The sequence below is a fragment of the Lygodium microphyllum genome, chromosome 29, assembly GCF_053477565.2.
Source record: "Lygodium microphyllum isolate KBCC chromosome 29, Lygodium_microphyllum_v1.1.10, whole genome shotgun sequence".
NCBI lineage: Eukaryota > Viridiplantae > Streptophyta > Polypodiopsida > Schizaeales > Lygodiaceae > Lygodium > Lygodium microphyllum.
Window position 1 is genome coordinate 58598898 of NC_141163.1, and position 14172 is coordinate 58613069.

The window sequence follows — 14172 nt, forward strand, 5'->3', positions numbered from 1 at the left end:
GATGAAAGCCATATCCAATCCATCATCCCTTGGGCACTTCCTTGATGATAATGCTAGCAAAGCCTCAAGAAGCTCCTCCTTTGAGAATGGGGCCATCAAATGTATCCTCATGCTCTTTGTTGTGACCACTATCTTGGTACTTTGCTACACAATCTCTCTATCCCTCCCCAATCCTGGAGGCCTTGTCATCATGCCTAACAAAGCCATGTAATAATCCATGGCCACTTGACTACCCGCCTATGGCTCTTGGGCAAGGGATCCATCTGCTATTCTAAGTCACCTAACACCATGTCTAGAGTGTCTGGGACGTGTGGTTTGAAAGAATTCTTTGTTAATCCTGTTTCTTGCTTGTGTCTAGAAAGAGACCCTCGCATGGTACTTATACTCTGATTTGCCCTCTTTCGTAGCACCTATTTCTGACTTGGCTGCATGCATCCTCTCTGCCACCCACCTACATCCTGGTTTTCTTTCCTCCTCTCTTTGAAGTGTTGCCAATGAGGTTCTAGCAGCCCTCTCTTTCTATAAGAGATCTTCCCTCTTGCTCCTAGCCTTCTCCTTAAGAAAGGATCTCACCTCTTGCAAACTCTCATCCAAGTCTCTAGCTTCCCTACCCACTGAAAATGGCTTAGCCCTCCAAGTTTTTGGATAAAAAACCAAGTGCAGCAAGTGTGGAAGCATATGACCAGATTAAAAAGAGGATGAACATAGAGAGAAGAGAGAAAGAGAGAGTAGATGTCGGGCCTGTTCTTGGCACTACCGCCACCTATCGCATGACTCACTTGCACTTCCGCCCTGCAAACCCTTGTCACGTGAAGGCGGCCACTAACGCTAGTTGCCTGGTGGCCTGCACACAACAACTCCTCAGCCAGAGAGGAGACGTTGATGACATGCCTCTACTTGTGCTCACCTACCTGATCGGTGCACCTTGCATTCGCATGCCCTGGAGACCACTGCCCCACTCATTTGTCAACTGCTTGTATGTGGTGCTTGTCCCTATCATTTCCTGGTTCGTCTGTGCGCCCTGACCTCGTGTAGGCCTGGGCTTTGTCCTACCTGCTTGCCCCCTTTTACCCTACCTATTGCTCGTGCTTTCAGCAAACAGGGAAATCTGCGAGAGAGAGACTATCAGGCATAGTCTTCAGAGTTCGTTCCTTTTATCTACTACAGACCTGCATGCTATTGGGCAGAGACTCCAAACTGACTGCAGTCCTGTATGCTAGCTAATATGGTTGGACCTGATATTGTGTTCGTGGATTGACCAGAGGCTGCAATTGCTCCGGATTCTGTAGCTAACGAAGAAGAGGAAATGGTTCCCTGCACAGAAGAAATGGTACCTTGTTTGAATAATCATCCAGTAGGCAAATATCCTAAACATGCTTATGGGCTTTGCGGGAGGCTTCTACTCTGGTGCATACTCCTGTCTGCTCTTATGCGCAAGCAATCATTGTCTCTGAGGAATTTCAAGAGTTGGATTAGGAGCAGTTGCTCGAATTTGCAAACACTTTGTTGGGTGATTATGCTCACAAAAATCTTTCTAGTGCTGCAAACAATGTTGAGGAAGATGTTGTGGATGCTAATGTGGATAGTAAGGCTGTGCTGTGCTCACTTTTTGGGTTTTATGAGAAGGGTGTCATACAGTTTTTCATGGGCAGAATTCCAATGCTTGCTTGGATCCATTAGTGGTGGCTAGCCTCTTTGATGCAAGCTGATTGTGTGGATGATTTTTTTGTAGGCCCTAGGGGCTTGTATCAGGTGCTCTTGCATTCTCCTCACATGCAAGATGCTTTATTGGCTAAGTTACCTTTGTTTTTTGACTGCCGCTTGGTACACGTTGTGCCCTGGCGACCCTTGGCAGATTTCCAATGTCTAATTGAGCGTGAATGTGCCATTTGGGTGGAGGTTGAAGCTTGCCCAGTAGTATACTGGACTTTGTTAAAGGATGCCATGGCTGCTATTGGCACGGTTTTAGTGCCACTAACCTTGTGTGCTGCTAATCAAAAGAGAGTATGTATGTTGTGGGATAGTGGCTATAAGAGGTGTAACTAGCTGCGCATAAACTGCTTCAATATGCATCCATTACTCTTTTGGATCAAATGGGACACCTTTGTAGGCCACTACTTTTCTTGTGGGCAGTTGGGCCACTTTATGTTGGAGTGTTTGGACAAAGTGGATATAAATGTTGGCCCTATGGGGGATGCAGACATGTTACCTAAGGAGCCGAAGGATAGTGAAACCCCTTTACAAAGGACCATGGATAAGGGCAAACAACTTATGCATTTAGGTGATCAGTCAGCACCTGCTTGGACAGAGGTGTGTTCGAAAAAGGCGACAAGCCTTGAGGCTCAGCCATTTCACAAGTTCAACACTCCAATCCCCTAGACTCCTTGTGCACTTACGCATGAAGGAAGGCTGCATTCCCTTCTAGTAATACTCCTAATGAAGTTTCTTTCTTGGTGCAAATACAGTGGGAGGTGCTAATGTGTCTATTGAACGTCCTAAGGACCCGCTGATGTGCCTTGCCTTTGACTGCATAGGCAAGGTCATCACCCCTTGGGATTGCAAATACCCTTGTTTAGCCCTAGCGAATGGATCTAGCCCCTCCACTTCGAAGTCTACTCCTCTAAGGCAGAATGCTTTTGCGGTTATGGCAAATTTGTTGGATGATGGAATTCTTGAGGCACGGGCAAATAAAGTCCAAGTGAGGCATGGCCAGCCTCCTACTTGACTCTATTTTTAATCATGTAGTTTGCCACTTGGAATGTTCGCGGGATTTGTTCTCGCAGTAAGTAGCATGACATGTGGTGCATTTTGCACGAGAATTGTTGGTATGTGTTGTGAGCTGTTGAGCACAAAAGTCATGATGAGGTTTGTCGCATTTTGGATTGTCAAGGTTTTCGTCTTTTTTATGCTGGTAGCAAAGCAGTGCGCTACTCGGGTGTCCTTATGGTGGTGCACGAGAAACTTCAGATGGTTCTTATAAAAGATGATGTGTATGGCCACTTTATAGTGGTGGAAATTATCTTTGAAGGAGAGATTTTGTGGCTTGTTGGACTTTATGTGTTAGAATTTGCCGATTCTATGGGCAGTGTCCAATGTAATTTGTGTGGTGTGGACACTTATTAAAGTGCTAATGTAAGGTGTGTACACCTAGTGTCTTAGAAACTTAAAGTAGTGACACTAGGCTCTAGAGTAAAATAAACTTAACTCTAGTTAGTTGGTGGAAGGCTGGTTAGGTCAACCTTTGACCTAAACATAAGTTGTACTTTCACTCTATCTTTCATTCTAGCAAGTACACTCTTCTCTTTTTGCTTCAGCTCACTCTCTTGCTATCATTATATCTCCTCTCTCTCTCCATAGCTGGGTGCCATTTTTCAACATTAGGTATCAGAGCAGCTCGTATGTGTGGATTCCGTTTAGCCACAGTCAGCTAGTGCCATCCTGCCCTAGGTCCTATTGCTGCCAGCTTGGTTCTCAGCTCAAGGAAGAATTTTCAGCTGCTGTGAGGTGCTGCTAAAGTGGAGGAGGAGCTGTAGCTGAGCCGTCTCTTGTCTACTCCAGATCTGTACACTTGCTCTAGATTTGTCTAGTTCAGCCATCAACTCCAAATCTGTCCATTTGCTCCAGATCTGTCCAGCTCAGTCATCTGCTCCAGATTTGCTGTTTTCAGCCTATGCACAGCCCTGCACGTAGTCCAACGCGTAGTCCCACACGCAACCCGAGGAGCTGCTGTTTTCAGCTCTGCCTCCCATTTTCTCAGCTCTGCCCACCATTTTCTCAGTCCTGCCCGCCACTTTCTGCAAACCCTAGAAAGTGCAGAAACCCTAATTTTCAGATTTGGGTTTTTCTCAAAATTTCTAGAATTTCCAGTCTATTTCAGCAATCTCTTCTCGAATCTCAGCTCGTCTTGCCCAAAAATTTTGGGCTTTTGCTAATTTTTGCTCCCGAAGTTTGAATTGACAACCAATTCGAAGAAATTTCTCAATTTCTTGGACATTCCCATAAAAAATTTGGGGTTTTTTTCTGATTGGAGACCCTTTGCGCAAATTGTTACCAAACTTATAGACATTGCGCAATTTCTTCCACATTGGTTCAAGAAAATTTGGGGCTTTTCAGTTTTTTGGATCCAATATGCATCACGAGGCAGATTTCAGCTGCTGTTCATTGTTGACACGCATCCCGAGGTGACATCCCTACAGAAATTCCAATTGTACGGTACAAATTTCTTCAATTTCTTTGCTCGATATGCACTCCAAGGCAAGTAACAAGCAATACAGCACATTTAATTGCTGTTACAGTCAGATTAGGCAGAGAATTTTGGAAAAATTCAGTAAATTTTGGTAAGAATCAACATTAAGTTGCTGTATTTTGTACTTTTGTGGGCACACATTTCAAGGCGGGTGTGGTACAGCAATATAGTGTTGTAATTTACTGGCTGAGTGCTGATTTGGGTAGCATTGTGTACACTTTGGCATTTGAGTGATAGTTTGGTACTAGTTTCTTAATCCCATGGGGGATTTTGGTACTCTGAGGAGTATACTCTATACTTCAGCACATGGTACATCAGGAGAATAATGATCAGAGCAACATCCTTGGTGTCCTCACTTAGGAGGACAAACTTGATGGGTCAAATTACCCACTGTGGAGTTTTATGGTCCGTAACCTTCTTGTGGCGAAGGACTTCTGGGACTATTTTACAAGTGATTTGCAGTAGCGACTAGGAGTTCTTGCACCTTAGACACCTCAGCATAACGCTCAAGGATAGGTTGCTGGTGCTACTAGTGCTGGTATTGGTGCTGCTACTGCTGCTGATCCTCCTCTCCCTTCTAACGAGGATCGGAAGAAATGGGACTGAAAAGATGCACATGCACTTTCTTTGATTGCCTTGTCAGTGAAAAGGGCAATTATTCCACATATTCAGTCTTGTAAGACCTCAAAATCATCATGGGATATACTTGAGCGCATGTTTGCAACACGCAATGCGGCTAGGATATCCTATCTTTGCAGAGAGTTGGCCAATGTGACCATGGATGAAGGTGATAGTATGATAGAGCACCTTACTCACATACAGGATTTGTGTGAGCACCTTCTCAATATTGATGAGGTCATTCAGGATGTTGAATTGGTAAACATCACACTGAACTCTCTTCCAGAGTCATATCTTGGTTTCCACACCTCTTTGATGTTGTCTTTTGGGGGAGGGGGGGACGGGGGGGCAGCAGCCCCTTATATTTGTAGAGTTGGAAGCCCTCTTACTGCAAGAGGAACAAACTCGGAAGAATGTGGCTTTGCGTTCAGGTGATGTGGCTATGCTTTCCAAGTTTAAAGACAAAGGAAAAGGCAAGCAAAATGTAAAAAATCGACAAAAGGGTGATGCTGGACAACCATCAAATAAGATTGTCCAAGACACAGAAAAGGCTAAAAAGAAGCGGAAATGCCATTATTGCAAGAAGCCCGGTCACTATATCAATGAATGCAGAAAGAGATTGGTCAAAGTGTTTGTTTACCTCTTTGCATTCAGCCCCTGCTTGGAAGCGTGTTACATGTGCGAACAACAACAGTTATGATGTATGTGGCATTGGGACAGTCACTATTACTGTTGCAGATGGTTGTGATTTCATGCTTCTAGATGTCTTGTTTGTACTTGGCATTACAAAGAACTTGTTGTCTATCTCTGCTTTTAATAAGCATGGCTTTCAAGTCATCTTTGAGGATGACAAATGCATTGTTAGAGACAAAGAGATGGATTATGCACTTAGGTTGTCTGGCACCCTGCATAAGGGACTTAGACAGTCTCATGATGCTTTAGCAGTCACTATTGTTTCTCTTGGTATGTAAAATGCAGAGCTATGGCATGCCCGCTATGGACACATGAGCTTTGGGAGTTTGATGACCCTTCAGATGTGTCATATGGTAGATGTGTTGCCTCCAGTGGAGACTCCACCTCCTCATGCATGTGAGGGATGTATTTTGGGCAAGATGCATAGGTTTGCCTTCAAAAAGGATGGTGCATTGCGCAGCTTATTGACTCTGATTTTGTGGTCCCATGAGGACACGTGTACTTGGAGGTCATCAGTACTTTGTTATATTTATTGATGACTACTCTCGGTATACATGGGTGTATGGGTTGAAGGCAAAATCTGATGTGTTCATGCATTTCAAACATCTTGTTGCAAAGCTTGAAGCTGAAACTGACTTAAAAGTGCTGATACTTCGCATAGATAGAGGGGGGGGGGGGTACATGTCTCGTGCTTTTGAGACATATTTGCTTGATCATGGCATTATGCATCAAGCCACTGCTAGAATGACTCCTCAGTAAAATGGTGTTGCTGAAAGGAAGAATCAGACTCTTATGGAGATGACTCGTTGTATGCTAAAAAGCAAGGGGCTATCTCATGAATTTTGGCTAGAAGGCCTTCAGTGTGCAAATCATGTGTTGAATTGTGCACCCACTAAGGCATTGAAGATGATCACACCGTTCGAAGCTTAGCATGGCAAGAAACCCAAAGTAGACTACTTTCGGGTGTTTGGTTACATAGCCTATGCCCATGTTCCGAAAGAGCTTCATGGGAAGCTTGATGACAAGGCTGTAAAATGCATATTTATTGGCTATAGTTCGGAGAGCAAGGGCTATCACTTGTATGACCCACACACGAAGAAAGTCTTTGTTAGTCGGGATGTCCTATTTGCTGAAAATGCTACATTTTCACATAATTAGTTTCAAATGCCAGCCATCCATGTCATTGGTGATGTCTTTGAGGGTCTTTTGCCACTTACTTTGGAGTCTGTGCCTGCTGTAAATGGTAGGACATACTTAATACAGTAAGCTGTTGCTGCACCATATCCTCCGAACAGGAGGGTATCGATGATGGTTTGCCACATGCAATTGAAGAAGCAGTACAGCATGGAAGGGCTGCTGTAAATGCAGCCAAAATAGTTCCAAGATGGCTGTTACAGACTCTCCAGGAGAGTAAAATGGATGCTCCTATACCTCAATGCACTAGAAGGGCTGCTAGAAATGCAGCAAATGATGCAGGGGGGGCACATTTGATTGATTTTACAGAAGTAGATGATTGTGATGATCATGTGTTTATGAGCTCACTATTGGATGATGATGAGCCTGCTTCCTTGGACAAAGCTCAGCAAGATGTACATTGGATGCAGGCTATTCAGGATGAGCTAGACTCTATTTCCACTAACTCTACATGGGATCTTGTGGATTTACCACCTGGCAAAAAGGCCATTGGCACAAAATGGGTTTTTAAACTCAAACGCAAGGCTGATGGTACAATTGACAAGTACAAAGTACGGTTGGTAGCAAAAGGCTATGCATAGAAAAAGAGCATAGATTATGAAAAAACTTTTGCTCCTGCATCCCATATGAGTACGGTGAGATGTGTGATTGCTATGGTTGCAAATTATGATTGGAAAGTACATAAGTTGGACATGCACCAAAGGAAGCCAAAAACTAGGGATCAAACCTGCAAAATCTATGCAGAAGGCTCAACCTTCAATCTCCAGCCTGAATTTTCTCTCTCTCTTCAAATCTTGAATGGGGATTTTCATGAGGATGTTTATGTGTCACAACCTCCAGGGTTTGTAGTTAAAGGGAAATAGCACATGGTATACAAGCTGCATAAAGCTCTTTATGGCCTCAAACAAGCTCTTCGTGCACGGTACTCCAAAATTGATGCTTATTTGGCTAGCAAAGGGTTAAAAAATAGTCCAAATTGCTCCCACTCTATACATTAAGAATGAGGGGGGGGGACTTGCTGATTATCATTCTTTATGTAGATGACATGTTGCTCACTGGACCTACATAAGAAAAGATTGTAGATTTTAAGGCTGAATTAAAACATGCATTTGCTATGTCAGATATAGGCTGCCTATACTATTATTTGGGGATTCAATTCACCCAAAATCAGCATGGTATCATCATGTCACAGTCACAATATGTGGATAAGCTGTTGCATAAATTTAGTATGCAAGATTGCAAACCTATGTGCACTCCTATGGAGCCAGGCTTAAAGCTGTCTATGCATGATGGTGAAGAGATGTCTAATGTTGCAATTTATAGCCAGGCTGTTGGCTGTCTTATTTATCTTTGCAACACATGCCCTGACATTTAGTATGCAGTATCTCAGGTGAGCAGGTATATGCATAGCCCACGGACCATACATTAGCAAGCTATTAAGCAGATCTTCAGATATTTGCAAGGTACTCAGTCACATGCATTATTCTTTCCTGGGGGGTAGACTTGCACTACTATGCGAGAAGTTTGAGGCTTTTCGAAAGTCCTTAAACTTGTTACCTTTTGGTGATTGATCATCCTTGTACTTCATCACATTGGCACTGTAAGGGGGTGTTAGAATTTGCTGATTCTATGGGCAACGCCCAATGTGAATTATGTGGTGTGGACACTTATTAAAGTGTCAATTTAAGGTGTGTACACCTAGTGTCTTAGAAACTTAATGTAGTGACACTAGGCTCTAGAGTAAAATAAACCTAACTCTAGTTAGTTGGTGGAAGGTTGGTTAGGTCAACCTTTGACCTAAACATAAGTTGTACTTTCACTCTATCTTTCATTCTAGCAAGTACACTCTTCTCTTTTTGCTTCAGCTCACTCTCTTGCTGTCATTGTCTCTCCTCTCTCTCTCCATAGTTGGCTGCCATCTTCCAAAATTATGCGCACAATGTCTCATTGTATCATCAGGCCTTGTGGAATCAACTTCATGATTCTTTGTCCTTGGGTAGACCACGCTTGCTCAGGAGTGACTTTCATAAATGCGTTGACCCTTCCCAATCTACCTCAAAGCATTCTCTGATGGATATGCCAAAAACCTGGGCTTGGAATGCCTTTCCAATGGATGTTTTGAAGCAGGATATCTGGGTGTGGCTTTGTCCATCGGCTTCGAGGTTTACATTTCACTCCACCCAATATTCAGCCACATGGTCTCAATTGGACCGTATTTATGCTATGCATGAGGATTCCTTCGTACCAAAAATTTTGGAGATGCAAGTGTTGCAAAGCTATGTCTTATCAGATCATTTCCCTTTGTAGCTTGATATGATTAGGCAGCTGGTGGATGCCTTCCAGGGTCTTTTGGGCAGATTGCCCTTGCGCTTCAACTCATCCTTTCTAAGTCATGCTGTTTTTAAACAATATATAAGCCAACTCTTGGAAAGGTTTTTGTGTGATTTTCCTTTGAAAGGCTTTGTCTCCTTTAATAGACTACTTCTCAATGTCCAGACAGTGGCAGGACACTATGGGATTTACCATGCGTTGCTTACAAGGCAGTGTTTCCATGCTGTAGAGGATATTATAGGCTTGATTCTTCTTTTATTGCTTGATTCTCCCCATGATACATTCTTGGTTTTGTTATCAGCTAAGCGGGCCAAACTTATATTAAACTTTCATTGCAATCTTATCAGCAGGCTAAGCTCCGAGATTTGACTGATGCCCTTCGGAATAGTTCTTCTCAGTCCCATAAAATTTTTCAAGCTTTACATCCATCCCCTGTAGGAGAGAGTATGGTGAGATTACATAATGCAGAGGGCCACATGGTTAGAAATCCCCAATCCATTGTATGTATGTGTTGGAACTACTTTGCAAATCATATGGATTCGCAGCAGGCATGCCCCCCTTAGGTTACTCATGTTCGTGTAGTCTTTTGTGTCTTGGTCAAGGATCAGGTTCTGCATGATATGCATTCTTCTTTGGATGCCAATATTCGGAGGATGAAATTATGGATGTCTTGCTGCAGTTGCCTTTGCGATAAAAGCCCTGGTGGCTGGGATGGTGTTATGAATGACTTTTTCGAAATTCATGCATTCCTTTTGGCCAAATTTCTTACGGCAATGTGTTAGCAGGTTTGGGATTCAGACAACATGCCTTCATCATGGAAAGAACGGGTCATTAAGTTGATTCCCAAAGTTCCCTCACCTTCAAAACTTGTGCAATAGAGACCAATATCCTTGATGGGCACCATGTATAAGATCTTTGCAAAGGTATTGGCAATCGTCTTCACAAGCAACTACTTGGCCTGGTACATCCTCATCAATATGACTTCATTAAGGGTAGGAATATTTTGAATAATATTTTCAATGCCCAAATGGCCATTGATTATGCATGACATACACATCAAGAGGTGGTCTTGGTGCAATTGGACTTAGAAAAGGCCATTGATTTTCTAGAATGCTCTTTTCTTGGGGATCTTATACAAACCATGGGTTTTGGGCCTCGTATGGCGTGGTTAATCTATACCATCAGTGTAGGGGCTACATCCCATGTTATGATGAATGGTGGCATTATCGAGCCCTTTCCCCTTTGACACTCGGTTCATTAAGGCTGCCCACCGAGCCCTTTCCCCTTTCACACTTGGTTCATTAAGGCTGCCCACCGAGCCCTCTTCTTTTTGCACTTGCTACACATTTCATTTTCTATGTTGTTGCATTTTGCTGATATAGAACAAGTGGATGGTTTATCTCTTCCTTCACGTCAGCATTTTATTGGTCAAGCATTGGCCGATGATACCTTTATGGTTCTAAAAGCGGATGCCACTAATCTTGGCAAAGCTTTGGATGTTTGGGATCTGTTTAGATGTGCATCGAGTCTCCATATCAATGCTGCCAAATCATCTATTATTACTTCCATGAGCTCCAATTTGTCAGATTTGGGATGGCAGGATGCGCTTGTTCTGTAGGGTGATATCATGAGCCATCTTGTTATCCCTTGGGCATCGATGTGCAGCCTAAAAACTTGCTCAAGTGGATCTGGCACAAATTAGAAGCCAAATTTGTTTATTGGAAATCTCAAGCTTGGCACTGGTGCGCAGATCGGATGTTGTACGCTTGCGTAGTGAATGCTGGAAGGTCCCCAAGAACAATAGAACTCTACTTTTTGCACAAAATTCAAGGTGAAAAGCATGAACGACATGAACAAGAGACCAATTGGGTGCAATCTCCCCCCCATGCCTTGTGTGAGCGCTCCACAAAGCATGTATTTTATGTATTAATCATCTTCAAGCTCAAATAATAGCCCAAATTACAAAATAGCAAGCTTTTAGCTTTTGAGTTTGCTTTAGCACAAAACAGCAATAAAGCTAATGGACGGTGCCCAAAGAGTCTGGCATGCCCAATACAATGTCCAAGTAGAAATAACATAATCGTGCGCCCATACGCATACCCATGCTCACTTACTTTTTGCCATTGCTGCCTTGGACTAATGTGGCTTTGAGGGATCTCACTTGGCACCTTTGCTTTATGCTATGGAAGAAAGACTTAGTGCATGCTGTTATATCATGGATATCTTGGAATCATGTCTGTACATTGAAATCCATGGGGAGCAGGACTGTTTTGGATGTGCAGACCTATATGACAGCCCCTCGCTGGTTGCTATTGCAGTCCATGTGTATTGGTCAACAACCTTGGACAGTCATTGCCTGTTTTTTTCTTGAAGATCACGGCCTTTGGTAGGGTAATATAAAGATTCAAGGTTCTTGGTGGCATGTCCTGATATTGATGTTCAGTTCTCTACATTTATTTCAGTACTTCTCTCTCACTTGGTATGTTCATGGAAAATGGTGCTTTGCAAGGTACAATGGCACTTGGCTGAGGATAGATTGGCTACTAATTCTTTTCAAATGGAAAATCTCACAGTTTTTCGTGTGCTCTCATGGGAGGAAAAATCAAAGGACAAACCTAAGTTTAATTGCATGGCTTGCCTTGGATTGGTGTTGGTGGCTGATGCCACTCTCCTGCCTCAATGCATGCTCGTGTCTTTTCACACAGTTAGGTGTGTTTTCCATGTCCCTCGTGGCTCGTGCCCTTTGGGGCAAGGTCTCCAGACTTTTATAGGACCGCCAACCTTTTCTTGTCTTGGATTCTACTTCTCCTTGGCAAGATTGGAACCCTGCAGGCCACTGAAGTCTACAATCTTCCTTAGTTAATCAGATTTACCTCCTCATGATCAAAGATCATTCATGGTTGACCATTAAAGCTAATGCTCTTTGGGGATTGCACAAAACTAAAGTTTGGTGGAAGCTCACAATCATGGAAGGATGGCATAACAAGACGCCGTTCAAATGCAAGGTATGCATTTGGTGCATGTTGGTGGGTGGTCTTCCCCTTGCTTCGGCTCTTCGCCGCCAAGGTATTTCCAACAGCAACTTTCTTTTCTGTACTACTGCAATGGAATCTTCCTGTCACTGATTTATCTCTTGTCCCTTATCCCAAAAAGTTTGGCTTCTCCTTTCTTACATTTTGGTCCGCTGCAACCTCACGTGAAGATTCTATTTCACTTTCTTAGATTTTGGGGCTGCTAGCATATTTGGGTCACGCAGAATGCATTCCTTTTTGATGCTGCTTCAGGCAAACAAAATTATGTGGCCAATCTTAAAGGACTTCTTCAGTGGCAGCTTGATCTTATTCAGCATGCCCATACTTTGTCTGTAGAGGATTCGGTACCTTGGCGTCGGGCAGTCTCTTTAGTGAACCTGCCTTGATTTTGTACTCCTTGGTGTTCCTTTCATGTGTTGTTTGTAAAAGAGAGTTGAGTTTATGCATGATGGCCTAGAGTCATCCTGCATCTTCCAATCATGTAATCTTGTATATTTTTTTTCGTGATTAACACAACTACCTATCATGAAAAAAAGAAAGAGACAGTGGAATGCAGAATTTTGTAGTGAATGAATATTGAATAAAGGGAGTAGATCTGTACAAGGGGTTATCAAATGTATCTGCCGGAGTTCTCTCAACCTGCACACACCAAAACTGAATGATTTGCGACCCTAGTCAGGTTAGCCTATACGTAGGCTAAATAATAAAATAAGGCGGGTTGGCTAGTGATTGCACACTAAAACAATACAAAATTGCTGTGATCAGCTGGCAACTGCTCTAAACTGTTTGATCTGATTCAGAAATGCATAAATCTTCCCTAGAATGACTGTACACTGCCTGTGCCTATCCAGGGGATGACCAAATCTCTAACACCTCTATTTCTCTTCATAGCAGATTGCTGATTTACAAGCAGCTAGCTGGTTATAAGATGTTTCTGTTCTTAAAAAATTTGCATATTTCATATATTTTCTGTCCAAACATTTCATGCCTGTTGTCGTTTGGTGTAAAATTCTCATGTCAACAGCACTTTCTCACTTCAGTTCCAACAGGGAGAGCCACTTTAGGATCATGTCATTGGCAGTAGTATTACCTCTGATGGGACAATGGATTACAGATATTAATAAGTTGGAGAGCGTTCTTGACACCGTTGCATTTGGTGATATTCAAGGAGAAGATACACGAAATTTTACAGAGGCCAATTTTGTCAAGCTTTTTCGTCTCTCTCAACTTATGGTGAGGCTTTCTGACTATTATGAAACTCACATGTGAATATTAACCTTCAAAATGATAGCACCTGAGAAACTATATAGGTGAAACTGTTCTATGTAATCATACCACTTTCTTTTTGCATCAGTCTAATCATGATTTGATAATAGTTTCTACTCATTTTCCTAGTTCTACCTTTTGATGGATATGTCTTTCAGGGGAGGTTATTGTAGTGAAACTCTGACTGCATGCGCACACTAAACTTGTTTTTCTCATGGATTTTACTGAGACATTTGCAGGTAGAATACTTGCTTCATGTGCAGGAGCTACTTGTCTCACACAAATCGCGCTTGCTGGAAGCAGGGTCAACCCTTTATAAGAGATCTGAGAAGTTCCGGCTTCGTTGCATCTGGCAGCATGAAGCGCTATGGCAAAGTCGCCTTGCTTTGAAGCGAACAAAGAAGGTGAAGTAGTTATCTGTATTACAACTCTGCCAAAACAGTTTCTTCTTTCAAGTCTAGGGGCTTTCTTATTTGGTTTTACCTGTGCTAAGCATCAGGGATGATTGGTATTTGATAGTTAGTACATTTTTCATAGCATACGATATTCTATGTGTACATGTTAGAAAACAATCAGCATTATGCCCATACATGTGCAGTTCGCAAGAGAAATATATGACATTGAAGCCCCATTCTGCACATCTTATAGCATCCTGTGCAAGAAGGGCATTTCTTACACTTGAATCAGCTGTTTACACCTACACACTATAGTCCAACTATTGCATGATGTGTCCTCCTTATACTGGCTGTATTGTGAGATTCCTGGTAGGAAAATATTACAACTGTTGCAGTG

The 14172-nt window shown here is 42.7% G+C and overlaps 1 protein-coding gene across 4 annotated transcripts in view; it reads left to right on the forward strand.

Annotated features, from left to right (window-relative positions):
* LOC148010678 (uncharacterized) overlaps positions 1-14172 on the forward strand; it is a 304057-nt gene that overhangs the window by 66033 nt on the left and 223852 nt on the right. For all 4 annotated transcript variants that reach the window (XM_087672005.1, XM_087672007.1, XM_087672006.1 and 1 more), the window contains exons 2-3: positions 13229-13347; positions 13620-13784. In XM_087672005.1, coding sequence (XP_087528131.1) covers positions 13229-13347; positions 13620-13784 — 284 coding nt within the window. The remainder of the gene's footprint in view (positions 1-13228; positions 13348-13619; positions 13785-14172) is intronic.